The sequence below is a fragment of the Salarias fasciatus genome, chromosome 14 (genome assembly GCF_902148845.1).
Source record: "Salarias fasciatus chromosome 14, fSalaFa1.1, whole genome shotgun sequence".
Classification (NCBI taxonomy): Eukaryota; Metazoa; Chordata; class Actinopteri; order Blenniiformes; family Blenniidae; genus Salarias; species Salarias fasciatus.
In genome coordinates, this window is record NC_043758.1 from 20,027,037 (window position 1) to 20,053,685 (window position 26,649).

General features: G+C 42.4%; 1 protein-coding gene and 1 long non-coding RNA gene across 4 annotated transcripts; both read left to right on the forward strand.

The window, feature by feature from the left end:
* Positions 1-572: 572 nt before the first annotated feature.
* Positions 573-19,521, forward strand: slc6a4a (solute carrier family 6 member 4a). 3 transcript variants are annotated; one of them, XM_030108826.1, is made up of 15 exons: positions 5,310-5,477; positions 7,282-7,814; positions 7,923-8,199; positions 9,480-9,614; positions 10,036-10,258; positions 12,219-12,357; positions 12,713-12,847; positions 13,026-13,129; positions 13,277-13,404; positions 13,863-13,975; positions 14,561-14,692; positions 15,572-15,671; positions 15,891-15,991; positions 16,092-16,259; positions 18,412-19,521. In XM_030108826.1, exons 2-15 carry the CDS (start codon positions 7,728-7,730, stop codon positions 18,484-18,486), a joined length of 1,917 nt encoding a protein of 638 aa, XP_029964686.1. In that variant the 5' UTR covers positions 5,310-5,477; positions 7,282-7,727; the 3' UTR covers positions 18,487-19,521. The 3 variants fall into 3 exon arrangements, with proteins under 3 accessions (XP_029964685.1, XP_029964684.1, XP_029964686.1); XM_030108825.1 differs by lacking the exon at positions 5,310-5,477 and adding an exon at positions 573-614 and having other exon boundaries at positions 7,282-8,199; XM_030108824.1 differs by having other exon boundaries at positions 5,309-5,477; positions 7,282-8,199.
* On the forward strand, positions 5,214-19,521 carry LOC115400796 (uncharacterized). The gene is made up of 2 exons (XR_003932821.1): positions 5,214-5,255; positions 19,166-19,521. It is a non-coding gene; the product is annotated as an uncharacterized LOC115400796 (long non-coding RNA).
* Positions 19,522-26,649: the final 7,128 nt, after the last annotated feature.

Consider the following 26,649-nt stretch of genomic DNA (forward strand, 5'->3'; position numbering starts at 1 on the left):
GTTCTGTCTGCTTAATTTGCATTGTTTTAATTCAGCATTTCTCTCTCCACCCATACACACACACACACACACACACACACACACAAGGAAGACTGAGTAGATTGTACTACTGTACTTGGCACGCTGCCTTTTGGCACAATAACTTGCAGGTGGCTGTAAATGGGTTAGGCAGACCAGGGCACAGACAGACTTGGACTTTAGTAATCTCTCCCACACCCACTCACGTCAGAATTCTTGCTTGATCGTGCCAATTTTTCACATTTTGCCACCTAATTTATGCATATGTTCGCTTCTCTTGCTCGTCTTTGGCCCTCTTACAAATTTACATCAAGGAGTCTTGGATTAGGAGCAAGGATCCTTCTCTGAAAGACTGGGAGTGTGTGTGTGTGCGTGTGTGTGTGTGTGTGCGCGTGTCTGAGAGTGCATGCCTGCTTGAGTATGTGTGTGTTTGTGTCTTAAGCCACACGGAGCAGAATACGGCCGGCTGTAAGCCCAGGCATGTGTGGTTTGTGTGATTGGGTTTAGTCAGCGTTGATAGGCAACGTCTTGGGATTGTAGATGACCAGACGCTCCACAACACTCCCAACAAGCACCGTCCTGCTAAAAATATCCAGGTAAGACCACACTCACCGCTTAGACTTTGCAGCAGCAGTTTCACACAACTGCATTACATTAGCTTGATGCACATGTGCTGTGTGTGACCTGCCCTGATTTTAGTGTAAGAATTCAGAAACGCAGAGGGAGATTTGTTTGCAGGTTGTTTTGAGGCATCTGGAATGATTTAGCTTCAAAGCTTTTGGGTTTGTAACATTTCTTTAAAAAAGATACAGATTTTAAGTTTGACTTTCCTTTTTTTTTTCATATTACCTTAAAAATTCACCTTGTAGAGCAAAAATACAACTAAATAACAAAAAATGGGACTGCCGATTTAAAGCCACTGTTGGCTCTTTTTCCATGTCCTCAATCTGTGTTATTTTGGTAACACTGACTGAAAAACTTGTGAAAGGCCACACTCTGGCACTGCTAAAGAGGTCGGCTCCCACTGTTCACTGGAGCATGCAAAATTCGGTCATGTACTGTTTACATTTGTGAGGAAATCCCACAATAATGAGCACCGCATCGCCCATAAACCAAATCTGCTTTACACAGAAATGCAGAAACCTCATGGAAGTTTGATCACTCACTTGTAGACGGGAAGGATTCTTTCTATTAGAGCCTCATAAACTTTCGGCTGACTGACCGAAAGAATTAGCCTGAAATCCAGCATTTCACCTGGAGGATAATCCAGTCTCTCCTGAGCCAGTCACATGCAGCTGAACTGTGGAAATGACTCAGTGGAAGGTTTTTATAAGCTTGCCAACGCTTTCCTCACTCATTAACCTTTCTTCCAGGGAATCTTTTTAAAATACCAGGTAGTCACACTCCATGCGATTACATTATTACTATCAAAACTATGCTCTGCTACGTTGTACTACCAGACATGTCGACATCTTTAACAATTTTCCTAATATTCCATCATTGTGCAACACCTTTAAACCCATCACGTCAGGATTTCAGACTTTACAACTTGTAGTCTTCGAATCTTGATCCACCATGTCGATGCATTTCAGAGATTTTTTTCAAATTGCTGATCTGTGATGTGGCGAAGCCGGGTTTACACTGCACAGGCAGCTGAACATGCAGGTTTACTGCAGGTTTCTTTTCAGGATTCTTTTAAAGAATCTCCAAACTACAGGCATCGCTCCTGTCTTCTGACAAACGTTGCTGAAGACTGAGGTGAAATAGCAGTCGCCAGGTTGTATCTAGGATTTTTTTTCGAGTACTCCATGCACTGTTGGATTCAATCCTCAATATTCAGACACACCTTTCTTAAAAGGACAGTTCTGTCAGTCAGAACACCAAAAAAGGTGACACCGATGGTACAAATAGAAAAAAAAAATCTCATAACCAGAATTGCTTGTGGATGACGGATTCCCCCTTAATACAGGATCTCGAGCTCCAGGATTACCACTTGTACCTCTATTGGATGATTCAGATTGCAAATTTCTTACGTAAGATCAAACACAGGCAAGGTTAGAGGTACAGTCGAGGACGAGTGAATACGTTACTTTAATATTCTTGTAAACCTCTGGGGAAATGCTGATTTAAAAACCAAGAAAGATCAATGTACAAACCCTTAAATTAAAAGCAACAAAAACAGCAGTGAACTGTAGAAGTACGTGCTGCAAATCGAGGTTTTTCAAAGCTGAAAATGCAGAAGAAACTCTTTTACTCGTCTGCGTTTAACCTCGTTTGTGTCACAACGTGACCGGGCTGACCGATGTTTGTGCGTCTGAGAGGCGTCTCCGGTGTTTGACTGCTCAGACAGATTTTTCACAGTCATGTTGGAAGCCATAGACCCTAATCTAATAACGGCAACAATAACATTCCCACATTTCCCAACTTCTTGCCAAGCGACTAAACAGCCAGTGGAACAAGATGTCACCTTCAGGTTGAATGGCTGTGACTCGTCTTGTGCATCTCAACACGGCTTAATCCGGCCATTTTCACCACTTTCCTGTCCTTCTATGCAGAATTGGAAGGAATTTAATGAAGTTTGTGTCACTGAACTAATTTGTCACAAAATGTCTGATGCGATTATATACATGATGAAAATCTTTTCAATTTTTTTTTAATGTAGACTATGAATGATTGACTTTTTTAAAAAAGTTTATAAACAAAAACAGTTTTTTTTACCTATTATCTAAAAGTGATCCTTTCTCCTTTGTTAGGCTTATTGTCACAGTTAATATGCAACTCTCCCAGTTTTTAAAAAGCATTTATAAATATATTACATTCAGATCTTATTTGCTACTAAATATCAACACTTCTTCTTTATGGAAACTTTTCATTTTTCCAGTCTGAGAGTTTATTTCTGGTTTTTTTAGGTTTATAATTGAACTTTCCTTACACTTTTTATACCCAACAAATGAGCATCATGTACTCATTTTACAGCTGGCACACAGGAATTATATCAATATTTTTAGCCTGGTTTGTATTTAAGCAGACATTAATTTATCTCAGGACTTTATGCATGACAGCGGCAGCCATTAGGTATCAGGAAATTGCTGTACAGAATGCAAAAATTTAGCGGAAGGTAATTTTTTCTTAGCCTTGCCACCAGAATAGTCAAATTATTCTAATAAAATGCTCAGATTTTAAGCATTCTTTTAAAATTTTATCAAAAGACAGCCAAGTGGAAAGGACTAAACTTTTTGCTGATTTAACCTGAACGATAAAGTTAAGGAAACACCTCTGAGAGGTTCCTAAACACACTTTGATAGGCTCTTTATCCTGAAATCTGGAAAGAACCTGCAACCTTTCAAGCAGGAGATCACTGACTCTGTCAGCTGAGATACAGCCGCCTTGCATTAAAGATGCTGTAGGCAGGATTTTGCTAATCAATGCTAATTTATCTGTGTTTTCTTTGGATTAAATGTTAGAGTATCCATTGATAATCCTTTAGGAGTGTAGCATAATTGCACTACCGTTAGGGCGCAGCATTTCCATCTGTCTCTGTTCTGAGCTGAAAAGGAATCTCCACAGCTCCAGGTATCTTTGACCAATCAGAAGAGCCCATGAGGCTCTAACCGTGATTGGTCGAGGGGCGTTCGTCGCACGTTCTTGTGGGAGGGGCTTAACTTGCGTAAGGGCGTGATGTCAGAGAAAACCGGATAGGATTAGACTGTGCTGGGTTTCAAATCGCCCTCTTAGATGGGTCAAATCGCCATCTTACTTAGGTAACCCTAAGCATAACCCTAAGCAAGATGGCGGAGATGCGGAATCCTGCCTACAGCACCTTTAAAGTACAAGTTGAATTTCTCATACATCCTTGTTTTGGAAGTGTTTGGTGACATCTGGTCTCACAGTACTGACCATTCCTGTCCTATCCGGTGCTCTTGTCAGGAGTCAGATGAGTTGTTATGCCATCCATCAAAGAGGAAATCCACATGTGAACCCAATATTTCACAGACTACCTAAAGAAATATAAATTATGCAAGACATCATTTTTTTAAATTTTCCTCCGTGTTGTATCTCTCTCCATCAGATGTAACCGCTGAGCGAACTCGTCAGTAACAACCAGTCTGCCTACGTTCACGCTACAACACTGAACTGCTGCCTCCAAGCAGTTATGATACTGTCGCCCATCTGTACGTCTTCTTTACTGCTTTTTTTAACTTGTGGCCATAAGAGACTCGAGCTGATCGTAGCTGACTGTGGGTGAAGTACAAAAAAACGTCTCTCATCATACCACAGTATAGCATCAAGTTTTTAACGCTGTCAGTTTTTCTTTATATTGGCCTTTTTATTTCATTATGTAACTGTTCTAGCATGTTGACCTCATCTGTAAAATTGTGATTTTTAATTTCTTGAAATGTTGCTCAACTGGGCAAAAGTTTTGAATTGCGGCAACAGCCTGGAGGAGTGTAGCTGAAGGGAACAAGTTTGGCTACGCAGTCAATCCTCCCACAGCTTAGCTTGAAGCACCGACATGATTCAGGGACTCTGAGAATCATCCTTAATGCATTCGCTTTTTCTAACATGTCGGCTTCACTGACAGTGTATTAATGTGTTGCAGAGCTCGGTCAGATAAAGTGTCGAGCTCCTCTTGGATAATTCATTGTGAACTGGAGGGTCGAGGGGAGAAATATAGCAGCAACAAGGGCCAAAGCAGCAACGGGCTGGTTCCTTCTGAGCAGGTGTGCAAAAGGAGCTCGCAGCAAAAAGAATGCAAACAGGGATCAGAGACTGACAGGTGAGAGCAGGAAGAAAAAGAAACATGGGGAAAAAGCACACTAGTGTGTATGTGTGGACTCCAGCGCAGCAGGAAACTCACCAGTGCTTGGCAGTGTGTTTGTGCATGCCCACAAGACAGTAGCGAGTTTAGCACCCTGACACAGAGCCCCACATTGTAAAAACAACTTCTGCAGGGTTGGACTTCCCCCCCTGTCTGTGCTTTGTGATTGTGTGCTTGTGCTTTAATGAGAGTTGTGCCATGAAAAATCTCCGTTCGAGCCGTGCTGCACTTCATTATTTTCTGTATCATTACTACATCAAGGCGAACTTGTTGCAATAATGTGCAGGTCTGTGCTTGTGTAATGCGTCTTCATTATCTACTGTCTGAGTGCATGCATCCATGCATCCATCTGTGCATATGCCTGCACAGTGTGTGTGTGTGGTGTGTGTGTGTGTGTGTGTGTGTGTGTGTGTGTGTGGTTGCAATTGAGAGAGAGGGACAACAAGGGAGGGAGAGAGAGAGAGAGCGAGGGAGAGAGAAAGGAGAGGGGTTTGAGAGCTCAATGGGCAAACACGGTGTCCTGATGTGCTAGCGCACATTGTTTCTCCGGCAAGTTTGTGGTTTCGGGTCAGGATTGCGTTAAGTTTTGTGCAGGAGTTGTGGCTGCTGCTCTTTGACCACCTCTTCGTCCGCTCCAAAGGTAAAGTATCCATATGAGTTACAAAGAAGGTGAATGAAAGTTTGATTTTTCTGCTTGTTTTAGGGATTTTCTTTGACATCAGTATAAAATCAAAATATTTGCTTCGAGGAATTCTGAATTTTAAAATGAAACAGTGTTTCTACTTTTAATTAATACTGTTCTAATGTGAGCCGTCTTTATTTGTCTCAGTTTATCATTGCTTGAATCTCGACGTTATCCTACAAAGCTTTCTTTTTTTTAATTATTATTAAATCCTGCTTAGTGGAGGAAATTATAATTTTTTTTTTTTTAAAAAGTTCCTTGTTGGATTAAAATGATTTAAAGCTGGCTCCACAGATGTATTCTGTCATGTTTAATGTGGTTAAAATTGTATTAAAATATGCAGCTTTTTGTAATTATTTCAGGTGATGAGTGTGTCTGCAGATGCAGCTCAAATACAGTCATTAGTCGCAGTTTTTCTTGACCTGCAGCTCGATGTCAGCGCAACATCTGACACTTTGTGGAGCATTTACCTCTGAAGATAGTCTAACATTTATTCAATAAACTGAAATGAAACGTTCATCACAGTTCAAAGGGGGATTCTCAGAAGGGATTCTTTCCATTTACGCCCTATAAAGCGTCCTAAACCTTTCGTGTCAGAATCAAGTGCTGATGTGAGCCCGAGGATTCAGATGATTGCGGCAGTGTATACAAAATGTGTTTGATTACATCGGGAGTGTTTGTGTGAGAGCAGAAGAGAAGTTTGTGCTCCGTGTTTGTTTTGCGCTGACATTCAAGTACATGACGGGCTCGTAGTGGCGTGGCCGTTAGATGAGAGTCTGCAGTAACATGTCGTTCTGTGTGGAACTGCTGGACACTCGTCCTCCGTGAAGATAATGACATTTCATGCAAAGTGACTCCGACATCCAAGAATAATTGATTTAATATTATAAACCATCTAATCCTTCTTAAACTCCATCTGAGTTTGAGTTATTACTTGTAATAGATTCTTAGAGGGCAGTATTGATATTTTCTCATCTAAATTGTCTTTATATAGTTTGAAAATCAAATTACATGCCAATGTAACAATGTTTGTAATTACATGTAAATATAAGTTATAAATAAATTCATTCACTTGTCATGTCCAGTAACTTCACCCTTTGCAGAATTCCTCCGTTAATTTTTTTTTTTCCGCACTTGTGCAAAAATAGTCTTATCTATATCAAAATCATTAAAATGAAGTGAAAAATGACTTGGAAATAGAGGTTTCTCTTCTCTATATTTAGTTATTATATTAGTTATTTAGTTAGTTTATTTTATTTTTATTTTAAATTAGGCTTCAGATTTGTCTTTGCCGTGAGCGTATAGTTTAAAAAGACGGTTGACCGACAACCTGTTGAGCAGAATGTGAGTCTTTTGTCCATAAAGTTGTCCTCACACAACCGAGCTTTTCTCTACTTGTGTGTTCATCCTGGTCTTTGTGTACTTGTATCCCTTAATTTCCCCCCATTACGCGGCTTTGATTAGATATGCATCAAAACATGTTATGCAACTGAGTAAAATAAGAACCATGAGGAAAAGGTTTTAGTCCCGGAACATCCTGGTTTGCACTCTTCCTCAGGTTTAGGTTTTTAATTTAAAATACAGTGGATAAAATCATGTTAGACAGGACCTGATTTTGTTCTTCCAAACTGTTTTCCCATCGTCGTATTCCAAACATTTATGCTACCTCATATTTATTTTGTGTAAGTTTACTGACAAGCAATAAAAGACGGATTTGGTCTTTTCCTCTGGATTATCGGTGTGTTTTCCCTCTGTGTTGCAGTTCGCTCCATCAGGACGAGCCGCTCGTGGAGAAGATCCAAGATTCTTGTAACTTTTCTGCTAGCCACATCCTGTTCAAACACATCGCTTCTCTCGTATGCCCTCCTCTGTCTCTTAGCAGCCTGCTCTTATTCCTTCTTGCTCAACAGACTCTTTACACATTTCAGTCCTCTCCCACATGCACACCTCCCCTCATTCTGGCCCCATTCTCCACTTTTAGCTCCGCTCTCCTGCTCTTCCCCCGTCTCTTCTACCTGTCCGAGCGGGACGACCTCCACTTCTCTCCGGACGTGTCCCCCGCTCCTCGCCCCGCCATTCCTTTGCCCTCCTAACCCCCCGTTCCCCTGATGGGCACCATATCAGAGAGCAACGCCACATTCCCTTTGTCGTCGCTGAGAGCCTCTCTCCACCCCTAACCGCCTTCGCCGACACCGACGCCGCAACCCAATGGAGAAGCAAGACATGATGATGACGAGCATGCTGACAGTGGACCAAGGGGAGAACGAGGGAGAGAAGGACAAAGGCAGCGTGGAGGTGGGGGGAGACGAGGAGGGGACGCAGCAGCAAGACAGTCAACCGATGCTGGCTGACGGTCTGGCGGACCGAGGACCCAAGAGCCTGACCTCCAGTTCTGGTCAACAGGTGTCCAATGGCTTTACCACATCCACCCCGCAGAGTCCCAGGGAGGGACCGGGGACCGCGGCCTGCGCCGCGGGCACGGCTCCGGGACCCGGAGGGGGCACCGGGTCCTTAGCCCCACTGGGAGGCCTCAGGACTCTTGTGGTTCAGCAAACCAGCCTGGAAAGGCCCCGAGAGACCTGGAGCAAGAAGATGGACTTCCTTCTGTCTGTGATTGGCTACGCCGTGGATCTGGGAAACGTCTGGCGCTTCCCATACATCTGCTACCAGAACGGAGGAGGTGAGGGGGGAGCGGAGGGGGGAGGTCATGAGAAGATAGCTTTCAGCTTTCAGCTGTAATGTACCGTTTATATTTCAAAATCTAGAGATGTAGAGAAACTAAGTTACTTCCCTGCCCTGTAGCTTTAACATCATGAATGTTCCTGCATTCTGGGATTTCATCATTTTGTTGTTAAAACAGTCAGCATTAGAAAACTAAGGCGTTCACATCCAGCAACTGAATTTTGCTTGTTTATCGCACGAAGGTGATCTTGTGCCTTCACAAAGTCGGTGTCGTCCGACCTGCTGGGCTCCTACATAAACCTCGCCCAGCGGTGAAACGGGTCCTCCCTTTATATTGAATTTGCAATAATAAAATCTTTGCAATTTCCTGTGTTCTGTGTGTGTGTGTCGCAGAGCGAGGTAGAGATTGAGACTGGGAGGCACTTGATAGAGGCAACAGTATTAATTGTGCTTTTTTTTTATGAGAACGCCTTCAGTCCCTCTGTGCTTTGCTTAATAACCTGTCCCCCAGGCAGCTGCTCAATCAACCCTTATCTCTGCTTTCATGTCACAAAGAGGCGTGCACGTGCGGAGCGCGCCGTCCCGTATGCATGCACAAAAGCAACATGTGCGCATAAAATAAGTTTATCATCAGATTGGGGGGAAAAGGAAGCAGAGATGTGTTATCAAACTGCACGTGACACTGGAGAGTCCAAAGATCTGGCGTCCGTCCGGCTTCTCCTCCGTTCATATGGCTTTTAATTCTGGCTTCTTCTTTCTTTCTTAACTTGGCAGTGACAAAGCCAGCACTAAAGTAGCTGTAATTTATCATGGACTTGAAGGAAAATGACTTTGTTACTGTGTTCCCAGTGCACACATGAAATCCAAAGTGATATATAAAAGTGGGAAAACACACCCTGTTGTTTTTGAACGGACTGCAGTCATGTAAATGATGGGGCTCCTGCAGCATTTGATGATTTTTACAGAGAGCTCTCCCAGTGATTGTGTGCTATTGAGAGGACCACAGAGATTATAGCTGGTGTGTGAGTTCGAAGCATTTCTCACGAGTGCACTTGCCTTTTTATCGTTCTCCCATAACTCTTTCTCACTTCCAATTATCCCTCTATTTTTTGTTGCTTTTTACCACTGTAATTTTCATTTTCACTCTTGAATCCGATTGCACCTCTAACCTCCTCCCATCCTTCCCACAATAAACCCCCCCCCCCCCCCACCCCCACCCCCCCCCCCCCCCCCCCCCCCCCCCCCCCCCACCACCACCCGGTCGCTGCGTCTGTCCAGGTGCCTTTTTGCTGCCCTACCTGTTGATGGCGGTGTTTGGAGGCGTGCCCCTGTTCTACATGGAGCTGGCTCTCGGCCAGTTCCACCGCAGCGGCTGCATCTCCATCTGGAAACACATCTGCCCCATCTTCAAAGGTAAATGACGGTTGGGGGTGCAGGGAGTAAAGAGAAAGTCCGACCTACAAACTCAAGCAGACGAATGGAGGAAAACAAACAGTGGAGATGAGGATGTCAGTGCAACATGACGGACAGCTCATTTAACTTCCCCATCTCACCTCGGTGTAGTTCCCTTGAAGATCATCCAAAGTTTTTTTTTTTTGCACATTTAAGTGAGGTGGACTGGCTCTCTGTTATGGAAATTGTCACATTTCAATGCCAAATGCCAGATGCTCAGAATTTTAATGGTATGTAAATTGTTGTTGTCTGGAAATGTCAACCACTTCATCGGAAAAATGGGGAAAAAAATTGAATTAGCTTGAAACCACCACCGCTTTCTCAACGCAATCCTGGGACGTGCTCGCCGGTGTCACAGTGGTTTGTTTTCTCACTCATCCAGGGATCGGCTTTGCCATCTGCATCATAGCCCTCTACATCGCCTTCTACTACAACACCATCATGGCCTGGGCCTTGTACTACCTGCTGTCCTCGTTCCGGCCCACCCTGCCCTGGACCACCTGCAGCAACAGCTGGAACACGGCCAACTGCCACCGCTACATGTCGTCCGATCACAACGTGACGTGGTCCAACTGGTCCACGTCCCCCGCCGAGGAGTTCTATACGTAAGTGCATGTAAGTGGGATGTAGAGGGCGAGGGGAGAGATGTCAGGTGGACGGAGGGAGGATGACTTCTGGAGGGCGATAACAGTTTGTCGTCGTGTTTCCGAACCTTGGCAGATTTACTGGAATATCCAGTAAAATGTATATTTCAGAAGAAAAAAAAACACTGCATGGAGGACAGTAAGGAAAGCATTTCAGGGTGAATTAACTAATCCAAGGGAAAACGATAAAAGGAGTCAATATTATTATAAACTCTGGATATTTTTCAAGTATCAGTTCCAAGAGTAGTTGGGAGGAATTTAAACGTTTGCCTTACATTTGCTGCTATTCATCAGCTTTTCAGAGCAACAGCCCAGACTCATTCTAAGCTGTCAGCTTTTTCTTTTTTTTTTCTTCTTCTTCTTCTTTTTCACGTATCTCGAGGCCGACCCCTTTCAGAACAATGTCTTTATTATTCTTGACTGCTTTGGGCCTCGACAGTCGACTGGCTCGGCCTTATCAGCCGCCCTCGACGCTGCATCTGTCCAGCGGAGACACATTCAGGATTTATCCACAGTTGACTTTTCCTAATAAAGGTTTTAAAAGTAACAAATTCCACAATGTAGCCTGGCGCCAGAATTTCCTGTTTTCAACATAAATCACATCCCTGTTTTATCATCCGAGCTCTGTGTGCTTAACCTGTGACCAGACGTTGACCCTGCTGCTCATTACAGACTGACACTTTCCTCGTACGTTCTGCCTAAGTTTTAATTTCAGTGAGGAGGAAGCAATTTTTCTGAAAGTTGCTTTTAATTCGTGGCTTGTTTAGTGACTTTCTTGTTACTGTCTTGTTACCCTTTTGTTGCCTCTTAAGTTTCCTTTTCCTTATCTCTTGAGGTATTTGTATTCCCGACTGTTCCTTTTTTTGTATCATATCTCTTTCCTTACAGTCTGTCCTTTTCCTCTGTTTCACTCTGGGTTGTAAAATCAGTCTCATCGTCTCTGTCATTCTTTTTGTTTTCTTTTTTCTTTTTTTTTTTTTACATCAGACATTTTCAAAGTGGCCTGGAGTGGGGAGTGGATGTTCCTCTAGGTGGAGCCAGAGAGAGAAACTCGGAGAGAACGAGATCACTTTTCACAATTTGATCTTTTTTTTTTTTTTGGTTTTGTTTTTGAGGCGAAACCATGCTAGGCGGAAATGAGTGGAGGGTACAATTGTTATTTTAGTATAACTCACATTTACCGTACTTAAGTCACTGCAAGTAAAAAAAAAAAGAATTAGTTTTGGAAAAAAAACAGTTGCAACAGTTACAGATTCTAAAAAAAACCATCTTATGCGCAGATGAAGAGTTCTTCAGTTTTTATTCTCATCCTTATATACTTTTGTTAAAATTTTGTGTTTGTTTTTGCATTGAGTTTAAAAAAACTTGATGAACCGAAAACTAAACATTTTTTGTCGATTATTGCATCTTGGCACAAGTAACTATTTTTTAAGGGATATTTTGTTTGCAATATGTTGCATATTTGTGCTCAGTTACAAAGTTTATTTACTCAGTTCAATCAAACTGATACAATCTGTGCTTTATCCATTAAAAAAATTTTTTTCTGATTACTTGCTCGATCTTTTCACCCTGCCAGAGATACATGCCTGAGCTTTGACTTTTTCTAGAGACATTTTCATGCCCTACGTCTTCTTATACAGTTCCTCAATTGTGGCGTTGTCTGGTCAGTAGATATTTCAGATCTTATGGAGGCAGCTGTAATGGTTAGGGGATAATAGATACCTTCCTGGAGGTAAATCACTGGAGAAAAGTTACAAACACACTGTCTTATGAATCTGCGATTCAACAAATTACAGCTTTACTGGGTTGGGTTGAATTTATTTTCTTCCTTCTACCTTCCCGTTTTCTTCTTGGTCTTCTTGCGCCTTGTTCTACCTCAGTTCTAAACGTGCACCACTTCCTGTCCTCCTCCTCTCCTCAGGCGGCAGGTGCTGCAGGTCCACCGCTCCCCGGGTCTGCACCAGCTGGGCTCTGTCAGCTGGCAACTGGCCCTCTGTCTGCTCTTCATCTTCACCATCGTCTACTTCAGCATCTGGAAGGGAGTCAAGACGTCTGGGAAGGTAACTGAAGAGGCGCCTGCATGGCTGATGGGGGGGGTCAGTCAGAGTGGACGGATGAATGAACCGGCGGTTGGCGTGAGACGACAACAACAACAACAACAACAACAAAAAACATCAGCGGGTCTCCTGTCACTTGTCGATGCCTTCATCATCGTCTTTCATGTGCATAATGTTGGTTAGCAGAGCTTTCTTCACGTTAAATGCTTTGTGGTTTACATTTTAAAAATTAAACTTACCTGCGTAAGAATGTTATAAAGCACTACAAAACATTTACAAATAACTGACTAGCATTTGCACCTTTTTTAATATAAAATCATTGTAAACTATGTTGCCTGTGCTCTTTCTGTCTCATCAGGTAGTTTGGGTGACGGCCACGTTTCCCTACCTGGTCCTCCTGGTGTTGCTGGTTCGCGGCGCCACTCTGCCCGGCGCCTGGAGGGGCGTCGTCTTTTACCTCAAACCGGACTGGGAGAAGCTGCTCAGCACGACAGTGAGTGAAATAGAACCAGGAGATCTTCAACCCCCTCCTGGTGCTCACTGTCCATTATCTCTCTAGCATCCTTAACCCACCTTACCAGCTCATATCCTGCCGTCGCTCTCTTTATCTCCTCCATATTTTTATTAATGTCTCCACATGTCGCCTTCATTAATCTGTCAATCTCTCCCAGGTGTGGATTGATGCTGCAGCTCAGATCTTCTTCTCTCTGGGTCCGGGGTTTGGCGTGCTCCTGGCTTTCGCCAGCTACAACCCATTTCACAACAACTGCTACAAGTAAGAGCACAGAACTCACTTTTTCACATCACTAACAAAAAAATAGAGACTTCACTTTAATGGAAATACCTAATATTGAGCATTGCCAGTTGCTCACTTTGTGCAGAGAATATCTAACTTTGTCGTGCAAACTTCTGTCCCTCTCAGAGACGCTTTGGTCACCAGCTCCGTGAACTGTCTGACCAGCTTCCTGTCTGGGTTCGTCATCTTCACCGTGCTGGGCTACATGGCTGAGATGAGGCAGCAGTCTGTGGACGCTGTGGCCAAAGATGCAGGTTGGACATTAAAACACCCGCAGAGCACCAGACGAAATCACTTTGTTTGAAAATAAAAAGTATGACTGGATGAACCGAAGATCAGTTTTATTCCATCTGATCGTTGGTTCAGGCTAATTTTAACACACAGCACTGGATCTCAAAGCACTGGACAGCTTTGATCACATTAACCCATTCATAAACCCAAGTGGATTGAAAAAACAGTCATTTTAATTAAAATCCACATTTTTAGAGCCAGTTTCAATATAATTATCTTAAAGACGGAATAAATTAAGCACAGATTCTGTCTGGATATGAGGAGGATTTAGATCATCTAGCAGACTGACATGTCACAGGATAGACAGTGATGTATGTTCAGATGCAGGGATTGATCTTAACTCCGTGAACAAAAGACAACCTGCTCCACTGAATCAAAGCAGCTGCTGCTGTTTGACCTGCTTCTTCTCTTGCCCCTCCAGGTCCCAGTCTGCTGTTCATCATTTATGCAGAAGCCATAGCGAACATGCCCGCCGCCACTTTCTTCGCCATCATCTTCTTCCTCATGATCATCATGTTGGGCCTGGACAGCACAGTTAGTTCGCTCCCTTTCCTCCACCTTTAATCCACTCACTCCAGTTTTTCCCAGACCTTTTCTCTAACCCTGATAACCTTTGACTCGTATGTGCCACTTGTTCCTGTGTTTCTATGAAAATGAGGGATATTATCCATTTTCTCTCTTCCGAAGACAACAATGTGATAGGAGTTTGATATCGCTGTTGTGTGGTGGTCTAGTCGCCGTCGGCCTTTGTTTATCTGTTCTGAAGCAGCCAGCTGGAGAGACCTGGAAGGTTCTTATCACACACTGATAATCATTGACGGATCAACACTGAGGCTGCTGCGCTCTTCGATTTAATGACTGAGGATATTACGGCAAAACATGTCAGTGTGCTTGAATCGGTCGTGAACTCCCTTACATGTCTCCTTTTGCAAAAATCAGGCGGCTCGGGTACGGCCGGCCGGCCATAGAGGTCCACACTGCTGTCGGCTTCAGTAACTTAACTAAACATGCAGATGAGTGATCAAGTACATAGTTTACCAAATGCAGTAAATAAATACTGCTTGTGACTTTCTTTAAATGTTCTCATGCTGATGCTTTAGGTTCTTCTCTTCTGTCCAGTTTGCAGGTTTGGAGGGGGTCATCACAGCCATGCTGGATGAGTTCCCTCACGTCCTGGCCAAGAGGCGGGAGTGGTTTGTCTTTGGCCTGGTGTGTGTTTGCTACCTTGGGGCTCTCTCCACACTCACATACGTAAGTTGAATATGCGCTACATACCTGTCACAAGCAAGCCTGCCCGTCCCAGCGTTACTGTCTTTGAAGTTTTATTGTTGGATTATTTAGACAAGACAGGTTTATTTGCGCAGCACCGGCAAGCAGGCGCAGTTCAAAGTGTTTTAAAACGACACACTAAAAAGAAAATTCACAAACAGAGATAATAAAACAGACTGACACATTGAAAACAAATAGAAAATGCAATAATTTAGAAACAGTGCAATATATCCGAACCTTTCACAAAAAGCCCTTTATGCAACCTTAACATGTGTTGCCAAAAAACTTTCACACCTTCTGAATTCAAATTAAAACTCTCAACTTTTAATCACTGTGAAGTTTAGATGGTAACTGCTGTTGTGCCGGGTCTTTAGATTCTCTTCCATAACCTTTACTCCTATAGTTTTACCCTCTTGCTCTTTCTATCACTTTGATTTTAATCCATTTCCATTCCGAGGTCGCTGAGGTTTGTCGACATGACACACAAACCTGCAAGCTTCTGATCCCAAGTCAGCTTCTCTAACCTTGAAAAAGCCACTGCAACGTATTTTCACTTAAAAACACAGGGAATTTAGAATTTAAGCACAAAATATATTACCTAATATGAAGAAGTAGAGTTTAGTGTAAATTTCAGAAGTTTTAATCGAAGAGGTTCGGCTTTACTTTGATTTTAAAATACATTTATTCATCCTCATTTGACCGATCAGCTTTAATCACAATGAAGAGAGATATATTTTATCCCCCTTCTGTAGAAATAATAAAACAGAGGCGTTTTAGACTCCTCCATGATGCCAGGCCAATCACACGTCGCCTGTAAACATCTTTTTCTGAAGAAACTTGCGTGTTGCTTTGACGTGGCAGGGCGGCGCCTTCGTGGTGAAGCTGTTTGAGGAGTACGCCACTGGCCCTGCAGTCATCACCGTGGTGCTGCTCGAAGTCATCGCTGTTTCCTGGTTCTACGGTGAGTGAACCCAAACTGCCACATTCACTGCTTTAACATGATGCTGCATGTTTTTTTTCCCTTTTTTAGTTACCATTAAGACCTGTTGAAATGTAGAGTGTAAATATTCCTGTGTTGTTATATTTCAATAACATCTTCCTCTCGTCTTTGTTTCAGATTTGACTTGTGTGAGAGACATTCAAAGGATTTTTAACTTAACCGTGTTTGCATGTGTTCTAGGTACCCAGCGATTCTGTAATGACATCCAGGTCATGCTCGGTTTCTACCCGGGCTGCTTCTGGAGGGTTTGCTGGGTGGCCATCTGCCCCTGCTTTCTGCTGGTTAGCCTCATCGACACGTTCACACAACAGTCTGAGAAGCTCTTAATTCATCCATATCGAAGCTCCTCTCGTCTGATGTGGGATTTGCTTCCCTCCTCAGTTCATCATCATAAGCTTCCTGGCCTTCCCTCCTGAGGTCAGGTTGTTTAACTACCACTACCCACCGTGGACCACTGTCCTGGGCTACTGCATCGGCGTGTCCTCGTTCATCTGTGTGCCTGCCTACATGTTCTACCACTTGCTCAATGCTAAAGGGACCTTCAAACAGGTATGGAATTGTCTTATTTGACCTTTTCTTCTTCTTTTTCAGTCTCTCGTTCTTTGCACACACATCTCTTTCGCTGTCCTGTCCCGTATCCTCGGCTGACCTTTGTTCTCTGACACGTCTCCAAAAGCACAGATCCACTCTGGCTCTCGTCTTTCCGTGCACAGTCAGGGTCTACCCTCTTCTGCGAGCACATGACAGGAGATCCAGGAGATTAGGATCAAAGGAGCGAGGAGGCCCAGGCCAAAGATTGGCAAGAAGGAAGACTGAAATGAGCGCTGACACGTGCGCCGCTCGCTCACTCAGACACAAAATGCAGACGGTCCCTGTTGTCAGATTTAAAGGCGAAGAGTCAAAAGAGAAAAGCTGCACCATCATCGTCATTATCATCATCATCATCAGCAATGAATTCACACAGCACGTTACCGTTTGGGGGGGGCCGTGCATGGTGACGTGACACTGCTCTTCACAATGTGTTGTCAAAGACTTTGAACTTACATAATGAATACAAACAAGAGCATCTTCATCCCAATCATCATCACTGTTACATTATCTGGCGGAGTCTGTGGCGGGGTTGACAGAAGGCAGGAGGACATCAAAGAGGCCGGCAGACGAGCCCCTCTGGCTGCTGCCCAGTATTGACTCTGCTGCCAAAATGCACAATGACACTGACATACATGTACACACACAGGTCGTGTAAGTGTGTGTGTGTGTGTTTATGTACATATCAGGATGAAAGCAGACAGCAGCCCCCACAGAACAGATGAGGCCGAGCAGGGTCAGGATGTGTCTTTGTAACTGTGCAGGCGAGCGTTTTTGTTGACGTTTTCATGAAGGTCTCAATAAAATTATTGCTCTTTTTGCTCTTTTTTATATTACACGATAATTTGATGAAATCAGATCTTTTTAGGATTAAAGCTCATAAGGATGTATTAAAAAATTAATTTTTCTTCGTAAATCGTCGTTCAAAGCAAACATGAACAACAGAATGTAAGCACTCATGCTTTTCTTAAATCCTGAAAATGAAATTTTGAAAATGCTTTAAAAGTTTTTTGCATCTAACAGTAAAATTTTAAACTTTCTTCAGTATTCAACTAGCCTGACAATGAATTGACTTTCAAAAACACAATTGTCAGACTTGCCGTTTCCCAAGTTGAACATTAAAGTGTTACAATGTCAGGATTTAATCGATGCATGAATATTTCAATACACCTGTAAACAACCATTCAGCTTGATGGCTGGAGACCAATGCTATGTGAAATAGTAATTATTTAATGCCAGTAATAAAAACGTGAGGCATTCTAATACAGAACGTAAATAGCATATTGCAAAAAAACAAGTTTAGGAGGAAACTGGAAGCAGAATTTAACAGGTTCACAACATTTTTCCACACAAAGCTGTTGCTTGCTACAGGAGTGCCCCCTTGTGGCAGAAATATCAAAGCAGAGCACACATAACGGCACATGAACTAGGCAACCACCAGAATGGAGTGTAAAACGGACTGTATACAACAACATGAAATTCTAAAGACCCTCCAAAAGTATCTGTATAAAATTTACACAGTTTTATTTATGTAAATAAATGCACAGTACGTAAAGATCAGGCTAGATGTTACTAATGTGATCAGATATATAGTCATATCAGAAAACACTATTTCGATAAAATGTCAGAAATTTCTGAAGTGCAACATATTTCTGAAGTGTTGTACTAAGGTCAACTCTATACAAAGGTCAGAGGGATGCGTGCGTCTCTCTACCATTTATCTTATTTGTACAGGAATTTTGCCCTTCTGTCCTTCTGAGTGGCAAAACTCTTGATGACCCTTTTGCCGAAGTTGAAAATGTTTCTAACAGGGTTTTTTTCTCCATACAGAGCATGGCCAGAGCATTCTGGTTCCTTGTCTTACCTTGAAACCTTTATCTTTTTGGATAATTGACCAAACAAGTTTTTTTTTTTGCTGCAATTTTCTCTGGAAATTGTGATCTATATTTTTCTATATGTTGTTGCTAATGTAAACGCGCAATTAAAATAAGGCATTATTGACTATTTTGATGTATTTAAAAAAAATATTTCGGTACTCTATCACCTATTGGTAATTCATGTATTCGTGGGGTTTATCTTGTTTCTTTTTGCCTCTGTCTCTCTGTCTCTGCAGCGCCTGTTAAAAAGCATCACTCCAGAGCCAAGCAGCGACAACCACAGAAACTTCATTGTGACCAATGCAGTCTGAACAATCCCGCACCTCCAAGACGGTGCCTCAAACTGCCTGGAGCACCCTCTTCTGGCCATACTGCAAAACTACAGGACAAGGGGGCTACTTCTCACCGTCTTTGCCTCTTTTCTCTCATCTCATACATCTGCTCGGCCACCAGAAACCAGAAATCGAGCTTTGGGAGCCAGTTCCTTTGTTTTCATCTTGGTTTGGATTGGTTCCTTATGCCTGTTCACTCTCTGCAGTGCAAAAGTCCAGATCTGAATACCCCAAGTTATGTGGTGAGCAACTTCAGGTTACGTAGCTGTAGAAGATATTTTCTGTATTTCTATAAAGTGTGATAACAATCTATGTAGGCGTAAACAATAAAACATGCACTCAAACTGGAGATACTGCTCAGTGAACTCAGTTAAACAAGGCCAGATAAATGGAGACCACTCCACACTCATTCTTTATTCTCTCATCATCAAGCTGTTAAGTTATGCATTTTAATATGTAGCAAAATTCAGGTATCTTAAAAAAAAAATAAATCTGTCACTGAAGCCAAATAAATGATGTATGTTCAGTTCATACTTTAAAAGGTTTTTCAATTTTGTTGCTGTCACCAGCTTTTTTTTTTGTTAATGGCATCTTGGACGAACGCCAGATTTGCAATGAGGTCCCTACACTGTGAAACGTTGTCCAGTAGTGACATGAGTGTGTGTGTGTGTGTGTGTGTGTGTGTGTGAGACTGTGTATGTGTTTAACAGACTGTTACAACGCGCCGTGGGAACTGAACCACAGACAGGACCGATGCATATTCCTCCTGCAATATGAGATATGTATTTATTTTACCATCCAGCCATGCTGTTTTGTTTTATTTTTTTTATCTCAGTTTTAGTGTTGATCTGCGTCCCGTCTGATGGTCTTTGTTTGTTTGCAGCGATGTCCTGCACTCTGTCGTTCTGCATTACTGTCAGTAATACAAGCCAAATACGGACCAGAGCTAATACCATTATCAGTATGACAGTCTGAAAAATCAACATTACTGCTCTTTAATTTCAACCAAAAAAATGATTACAGTGAGTGTATGCATGTGTGTGCGTGATTTTGTGAGAATGTATACGTGTGTGTGTGTGTAGGGACAGGATTTAAAACATGGCAAGTACTGTACATCTACATGTGTATTTACTGGTCAGTCTGGTATTGGTGTGTAATCTATCCTGTGAATACCTGTCTCCTCCTTCCGTGTGTGTGTGTGTGTGTGTGTGTGTATGTGTGAGAAAGAGTGAGCGTGAGCATGAGTGATGGGCTGGTGTGCGTGTGGTTTTGAGGTGATTAACCCCTTGATGCATGCATGAGATGATGTGGGTATATTGTACTTCGATTGTCTGCGTGCCTGTTTGTGTGGACGTGTGAGTGTGTGTGTGTGTGTGTGTGTGTGTGTGTCTGTGATGTAATCTCCTGTTGTCTCGTCAAAGGCCAAAATATCTTATGAAGAAAGTAAAAAAAAAAGATTCCTCTTGCCTCTCTCTTTTGCTCGTACCTCTGAATTTTATGTAAGATCTATGTATGTCAATAAAAGACTGTATTGAGAAATACACCTGTAAAGTATGAAGATATAAAAAAAATATATATGGGAAATAACAGATAATAAAGATATATGGAAATAAAGCACAACTCTTGTCATTCATTCATTCTCATTCCCGAACAAATAAATGTTGAAATTTTGCATGTTTCAGGACCGTAAGCTTGAAGCTCACACACTCAGGGAGAATACCAACACTGCACGCAACAAGCCCGAAGTCTAGAAAGCTTTTTTTTTTTTTTTTTATTGCTGCATACATACTTTTAACGTAATGTACCCCACAGCAACAATAATTGTTCAAGAAAGAAAAATAAAAAGGATTGAAATTCAGGAAGTATTTAAGTAGCCCCTTCTATAACCCAGTAACCTTAGAGAAAGTCCCAGATTCCAAAAACTTGATGCCCCAAACTGTTCCTGGGTCATTTTGCTTTGTGGTGGAGTGCACTGGCATGCTGAAAGACGCCACTGTCGTCACAGAAAGAGCTAACAGTACATGGTTTTTCTGTACGATGCTCAGGTTAGATTTGCCTCAGGAGAGGCCTCAGTATGCCGGACACTGTCAAAGGTGGAACAAAAGCTCATCCTTATTTCAAAATTGCAAAAATACTGAATTGCAATGATCAAAAATTAAGTCCATGAGATGCTGGAAAGTTCAAAACAGGAACCCAGAAACAGAGAGTCGTTGGAGCTCTGTTCACACAGGAACACACAGAAGACGCACAAATCATCCCAAAGCCACCAGGTGAAGACAAGCACGCATTCGGGCACAGGTGAAAGCTATCGCTGCAGAGAACAGCAATAACCCCAACGACGGGACGTCAAGGGGGCTGAAAGGAGAGACAGAATCAGGATCTCAAAATAAACCATGACATAGGAAGGTTGCCGGATCCAAGAACCAGCTGAATACAGCCGAAGCAACACAACTCGTCTGCTAGCTTGCTGTTTTTTAGGTTTTTTTTTTATTGTGCCACACTTGTTCCCAGGTAAGAGATGCATGAAAATGGTCATCCACATAATCTGGAAAAAAAAAAGATGGTAATTAGACCACATCACCTTCTTCCATTGCTCCTATTGGTGCACGTGTGCCTTGTGTGGTTAATGAACTAGCATTCATTTCTGCAGTAGCTGCAGTGTTGGATCAGCCTGCATCCCAACTGAATTGTTGATCATTGACTCGACCATTTCAGTGGAACAGCTTTTCCAGGAATAAAAAGTGAAGTGTTAAAATACGAATTGAAGGACGGCCAATCAAGGCCTGTCGATACTTTCAACCAAGAAGCTGTTCTTGTGCAGAAAGTCTGAAAAATGTTAGAGTTATTGCTCAGAGGCCCAGAGGAAGCCCTAACAATAACTCCAAAGAACATCTGTGGAGAGACTTAAAGCCCGCAGTTCACAGATCCTGCCCCTCCAATCTGCTGGCGCTTTTGAGGATTTGCTGGGAATAATAAGATGAAAACCCCACAGATCCAGGTGTACGGAGCTTATCCGAGAAGACTCAGAGCGCTGGCCGCCAAAGGGCCTTCAAAGTATTCATCTCTCAACAGGCCTGACAACCTTTTTTTCACAGAAATGGCCAAAAATTTCAAGAACTGCTTATTGTAGGATTTTTAAGATCTTTGGTTAGCCTTGTGGAAGTGTTCCACATGCAGAATTAACACTGCAGACTCTTGGCTTTAGAAATATTCACCATCTAATAACACTTCTCAACCTAAATTGTGCAACACACACAACTCATCTTCTGGAAACAACTTGCACTTTCACTCAAACTTTGGTGTTTTTAATAGACCATATCAGCTTCACAGCAAGCTTGAGGACCTCTGTGGAAAGTTGCAATCTTTGTGACTCTGCTTCGTGTGAATGTTTGCAGGTTTTTGAGCTATATTTAGCTGTGTAACGAGCTCCCGGCTCTCAAAACATTGACAGGAAAAAAAAACATTTTTTTTTAAATAAAGTATTGTACAGCCTGTTTTGCCACTCGAGTCATTCACAGAAAATAAAGGTGAAAGGATATGTGTGTGTGGTGTGTGTGTGTGTGTGCATGCTTTAATGTGGCAATTTCCTCTGAACTCCCTTCCCCTGACTGATGGACACATCCTGCGCTCCGTGCCGGCTCTTATCGCCACAGATCTATATTAAAGAGCGCGCAGAGCCGGCGTGTCCCTCCACCTCTGCTGTACCTGTCATCTCGCCATCAGCTCGGCGCTGCTTTCTTGCCAGCTCCCCCCACTATCAGGTGTCTATCAAGACCTCCTACTCATTTCATCTCTTTTCCCCAGCTTTCATATCGCTGGTATTTTCTTCTTTCTGATATTAATTTGGGCAACCCAGGCGGACTCCGCGCCGGCGTCTCTGTTCTCAGATACGCCGTCAGTTTGAGGACTCCCACACAGAGGCGCAAAGTGATAACCCAAGGACTTCATGGCTTTTAGCGGCTCGCTTTATCGTCCCGTTTTTCAGAGCACAGCTGAGTTTGACATATCTTTCAACTCTTTTTTTTTTGTCCACCTTCACTCAATTTCTGCATTTGAATACTTTCTGACCGCAGTCCAGAGGGTCACTCCTCTTTTTCGTGGCTGAGAAACCTGGCATTTACCTCTCTAACTTGGGCCTTCTGTCCCGTCAGGCCTACATTACCCCTCCCTTTGCAGATCCCCTCCGCTGATCCGCTGATACTGCCGCTGCCTCTGAAGAACAGGAAATGAAACTCTTTTTTTCCCTCCGCTACCTCTCTTTATCACACAGAGCCTCCCGTCCCCGCAATGACTGTCTCTCACTCCCCTAATGAACTCATTTTGCACGAAGGGAGAATACCACCTTATCTCTGCCCACCGAGGCCTCTTCTCCCTCTGACACACTCTCCCCCTCTCTCTCTCTTTTCTCCATCACTCGCCTCTCCAATCTCTTAGTTCATATAATTGTTGCCAAGATACGCTGTGAGGTCCTTGATCCGTTGTCTTCTCATTATAGGTGAGCAGATGAGGGAGATGCTGGGAGGGAAGCGTTCGCAGTCTCTCTCAAATCCTCATTGTTTATGAATCACAATAATGTATGGGCGACAAGTCAAATGATAAAAGCAATCATGGATGAAAAAAACACGGCAGACTGGACAAACACTGAAATTAGAGTCTGTGAAATGGGTTTTCAACGAGAACGCAGCAATTTTTGTTGACTTGTGTTACACTTTATTCAAGTAGCACACACGCAAATGGTGATACTTCATAATGGAAGGGCTCGCAGTGGCGCAATGATGAGCACGCAACAAAAAGTGTGTCCCGGCTGGGCCTTTTTACAGGACGGTAAGTGGAGTTTCACACATTCTGGGTTTAATAGGTGCCCATTGGTGGAAATGACGGAGCGTCGGAGTGACTAAATCTCTTGTTCTCTGTTAAAATACTGCTGGTAAAGCAAATGTACAAACTGCTCCTCTCTGCTTAAGGTAGCTGTACTGTTATAAAGCAGGAATTAGGTATAAAGGTTCAAATACAAATTCAATCAGTCATTCACATCTACATCTAGTCACCAATTAACCTTCAAGGTTTTATGTTTTTGAGCTTGGGAATAAAACTTGAGAAAAACTACTGATGCATGAGGAAAACATGCAAACTCCGCACAGAAAGACCTTCAACTGGACTCAATCCAAAAATGTTTTGACCGTGAGGTGCGTGCCTGGTTTACACTCAAACACTTCAAAGTCATTTGGAAATAATAGAAGGGTAGGATATATTTTCATATTAACCTCTTGACCTCTCCCTGTTCCCACCTGGTCTGTTCGATTATGTGAACGAATGAATAAAAGACACTATGTGAAGTGGGCGGCGACTGTTGAAGCGAAGATGTGTGATCATATAGCCCTGCTGTGCTGAGTGTCCAGGTGTAGCCACAACTCTGACCTGATATAACAACTGAAGACATCAGTTCTCTGCTCTTCCTATTTGACGGCTTTTTACTTGAAAGCTGGATTAGATGAAGTTGGATAACAAGTTTTTCCTGTTGTATGTACAACATTTACTCACCGCTGCACACAATAAACCACTGATAGGAATCTTTGGGTTTATTTTTGGTTCAATAATATTGGACAAATAAATATTTTTGTTGATTTAAACATCCCAGCATGTGTGGTCTCCTCAGATTTGTCAGTTCTCTGAGCCGGTTCATGTTGTGCAGATGGAGGACACGAGCCAAAATGCAAGTTTACTCTCTGTATATTTAGATTGCAGGAGGAAGCCACGCAGTGTCAGGCTGCACCTGGCGGCCTGCTGGGGGCTCAGGAGTACAGAGGTCAGCTGAAGCCTGATTTTCTCACTTTTAAAAATTCTGCCACTGTAAAATTATTATTTCTGCTCAAATGCAACAGATGTGACGCTGAACTCAATTTGAGAAACTCGTTAAGACCCAACAAGAAACACTTTAAAGGATAATAAGGATTTCAGGTGTGTAGTTTTCAAATTAGCTCAAATTTGCACCAAATGAATATGAAGAGAAATAGTGTAGCATTTTTAAATCAACTATGAATAAAACGAGAAGATGTTTGTTTGTCATCTTAGTTGTAATAAAGCTTCTCGGCAATAAATTCTATTCATTTGAATAATCTGATTACCAGATTACCTCCTGCAATTGTGTTACATTTTGTTGGGTCATGCATTTGTGGGATGAACATATTTCTTGCTTTTGCCAACAAATAGCTTCTGTTTGCTGTCGGTGTGGACTCTCGTTTTCCAGATTCTCCAATAATTTTTGATTGTTACAAGAGAAAAGAAAATCTATTGAATGCAAATGTCCTATTTTGTGTGCTGTTTGCATCCTACGGTGGTAAATCAGTGTTACTACTCTTCAAAATCTGTTTACTTTTGGGTGCATTCATGAGTTACTGGGAGGTGGGAAAATTGGGGATAAAAATGTACGTCTGAGCCATGTTGGGTAAGTTCAACAAAGTATAACTTAAACACATTTACTGGTCATTTTTTTGAAAATGTGTGGGGTAGCATTACTAATGACAAGAAAAAGGGAGAATAATGCCTGGTGATCATGAACTTAGCATTCACTGCTGTATCTAGGAATCGGTGGTTACTTAAAAAAACAACAACTACCAGACTACCCCTGAAAGACCTGTTGTTATGTTGCGATATACAAGACATCCTGTGAGCACCACTATTTGATTTTCAGGTATTTGATAATGATCTGCACAGTCTTAGGACATTCTGATTTCATTGAACAGACATTCGACAGTAGAGCGCAGCTTACTTCATTAAGTAACTAATGATATTTCCGTTTGTAGTCATAAGTGAATCAACTTCACTACTTTTATAAAGAAGCAACACAACTGCAACGCTGCTTACACAGTCATGCGTATGAACACCATCAAATAGGAAACCTTGTTCATATTGTGCAGTTTTTCATAGAGAAGAAAAATAACACAACTGTTTTTCTTCACTTTCACTGATTTCCTGGAAAACAGAGCATCAAGCAAGCATGCAGGCCTCAATTAACCCGAAAGACTTTCTTTAAATTCCTGATTTTGAAGGGTTTCTATTTTCAATTTAAACTTGTTTGATGTTGCTCTGTTAGTATTCAGCGTCGACTCCCTCTTTGAACATTAATCCACTCACTGCACAATATTGACAAAACCCCACTCTGTCGGCGAATGCTGTTCATGGTGAAAGAATATGCAAATCACAGGTTGGAGCAGCAGCCCCACTGTGACTAATATGATTAATAACAGGTAGTTCATAGATGGAAGAGTTATCGCAAGCAATAACATGGAAGAAAGAAGTGAGAAAAACTGATATTAGCAGCGTTGCCGAGATGATTTTGATGCTTTGGTGAAATTAATGACCTGAAGGTGAGAGGCTGCCTCTGAGATTGTGGAAGAGATTATTTGTTCTGGCTCATCTAATGTGATGTACACAGAGATATCGCCTTGTTTTGCTCAAATCAGTGTTTTCTTCTGCATGTGTGAAAGTTTCAGAACAAAACTAGTATACAGATAAACAGATGACAAGATATGTGCAGCATTGTGTGGGTGCATGGTCATGTTTTTTTTTTTTCAGTTTAAGGCTTTCTCACCAGACTCTGAGCTCTCCACTGAAACCACTGCTTTTCAGCAGGGTCACATCCCCCCCTGTTGGCTTTACAGAGTATCGAGGATGGGAGCCGCTCATTGAGGTGGAAGCTCACGGCTAGAGGGGAAGGAGAAGGGCTGGAGTGATGAAGAGTAAGACCAGAGCATGGATGCAAGGGAAAAACAATAATCGGAGACCGATATGTATTTGCCAGAGAGAAGAAGAAGGCTTTCATTTCACATGATTTGACTAAAGAAAAAAAGAAAGAAAGAAAAAGTCAATGGAATGCACATTGCACGTTTTTAAATAAGAAAAAAGGGATGTACTTTCACTCTGGGCAGCATGTTGGTGTAGTGGACCCCGCCTCACATTGATCGTATCGCTGTTTGAGTCTGTTGGTTTAGGCTTTTGGTGTGGACTTATGTATATTTTAAAGTCGTTGTTCTGCTTTACTGCTGCATATCCTCACCTAAAGCAAAAATTGAGTCTAAATTGGACTTCTTACTTACTTGTCCAGAAAAAGAATCATGAGGAAACAATTACATTTCTCCCTCA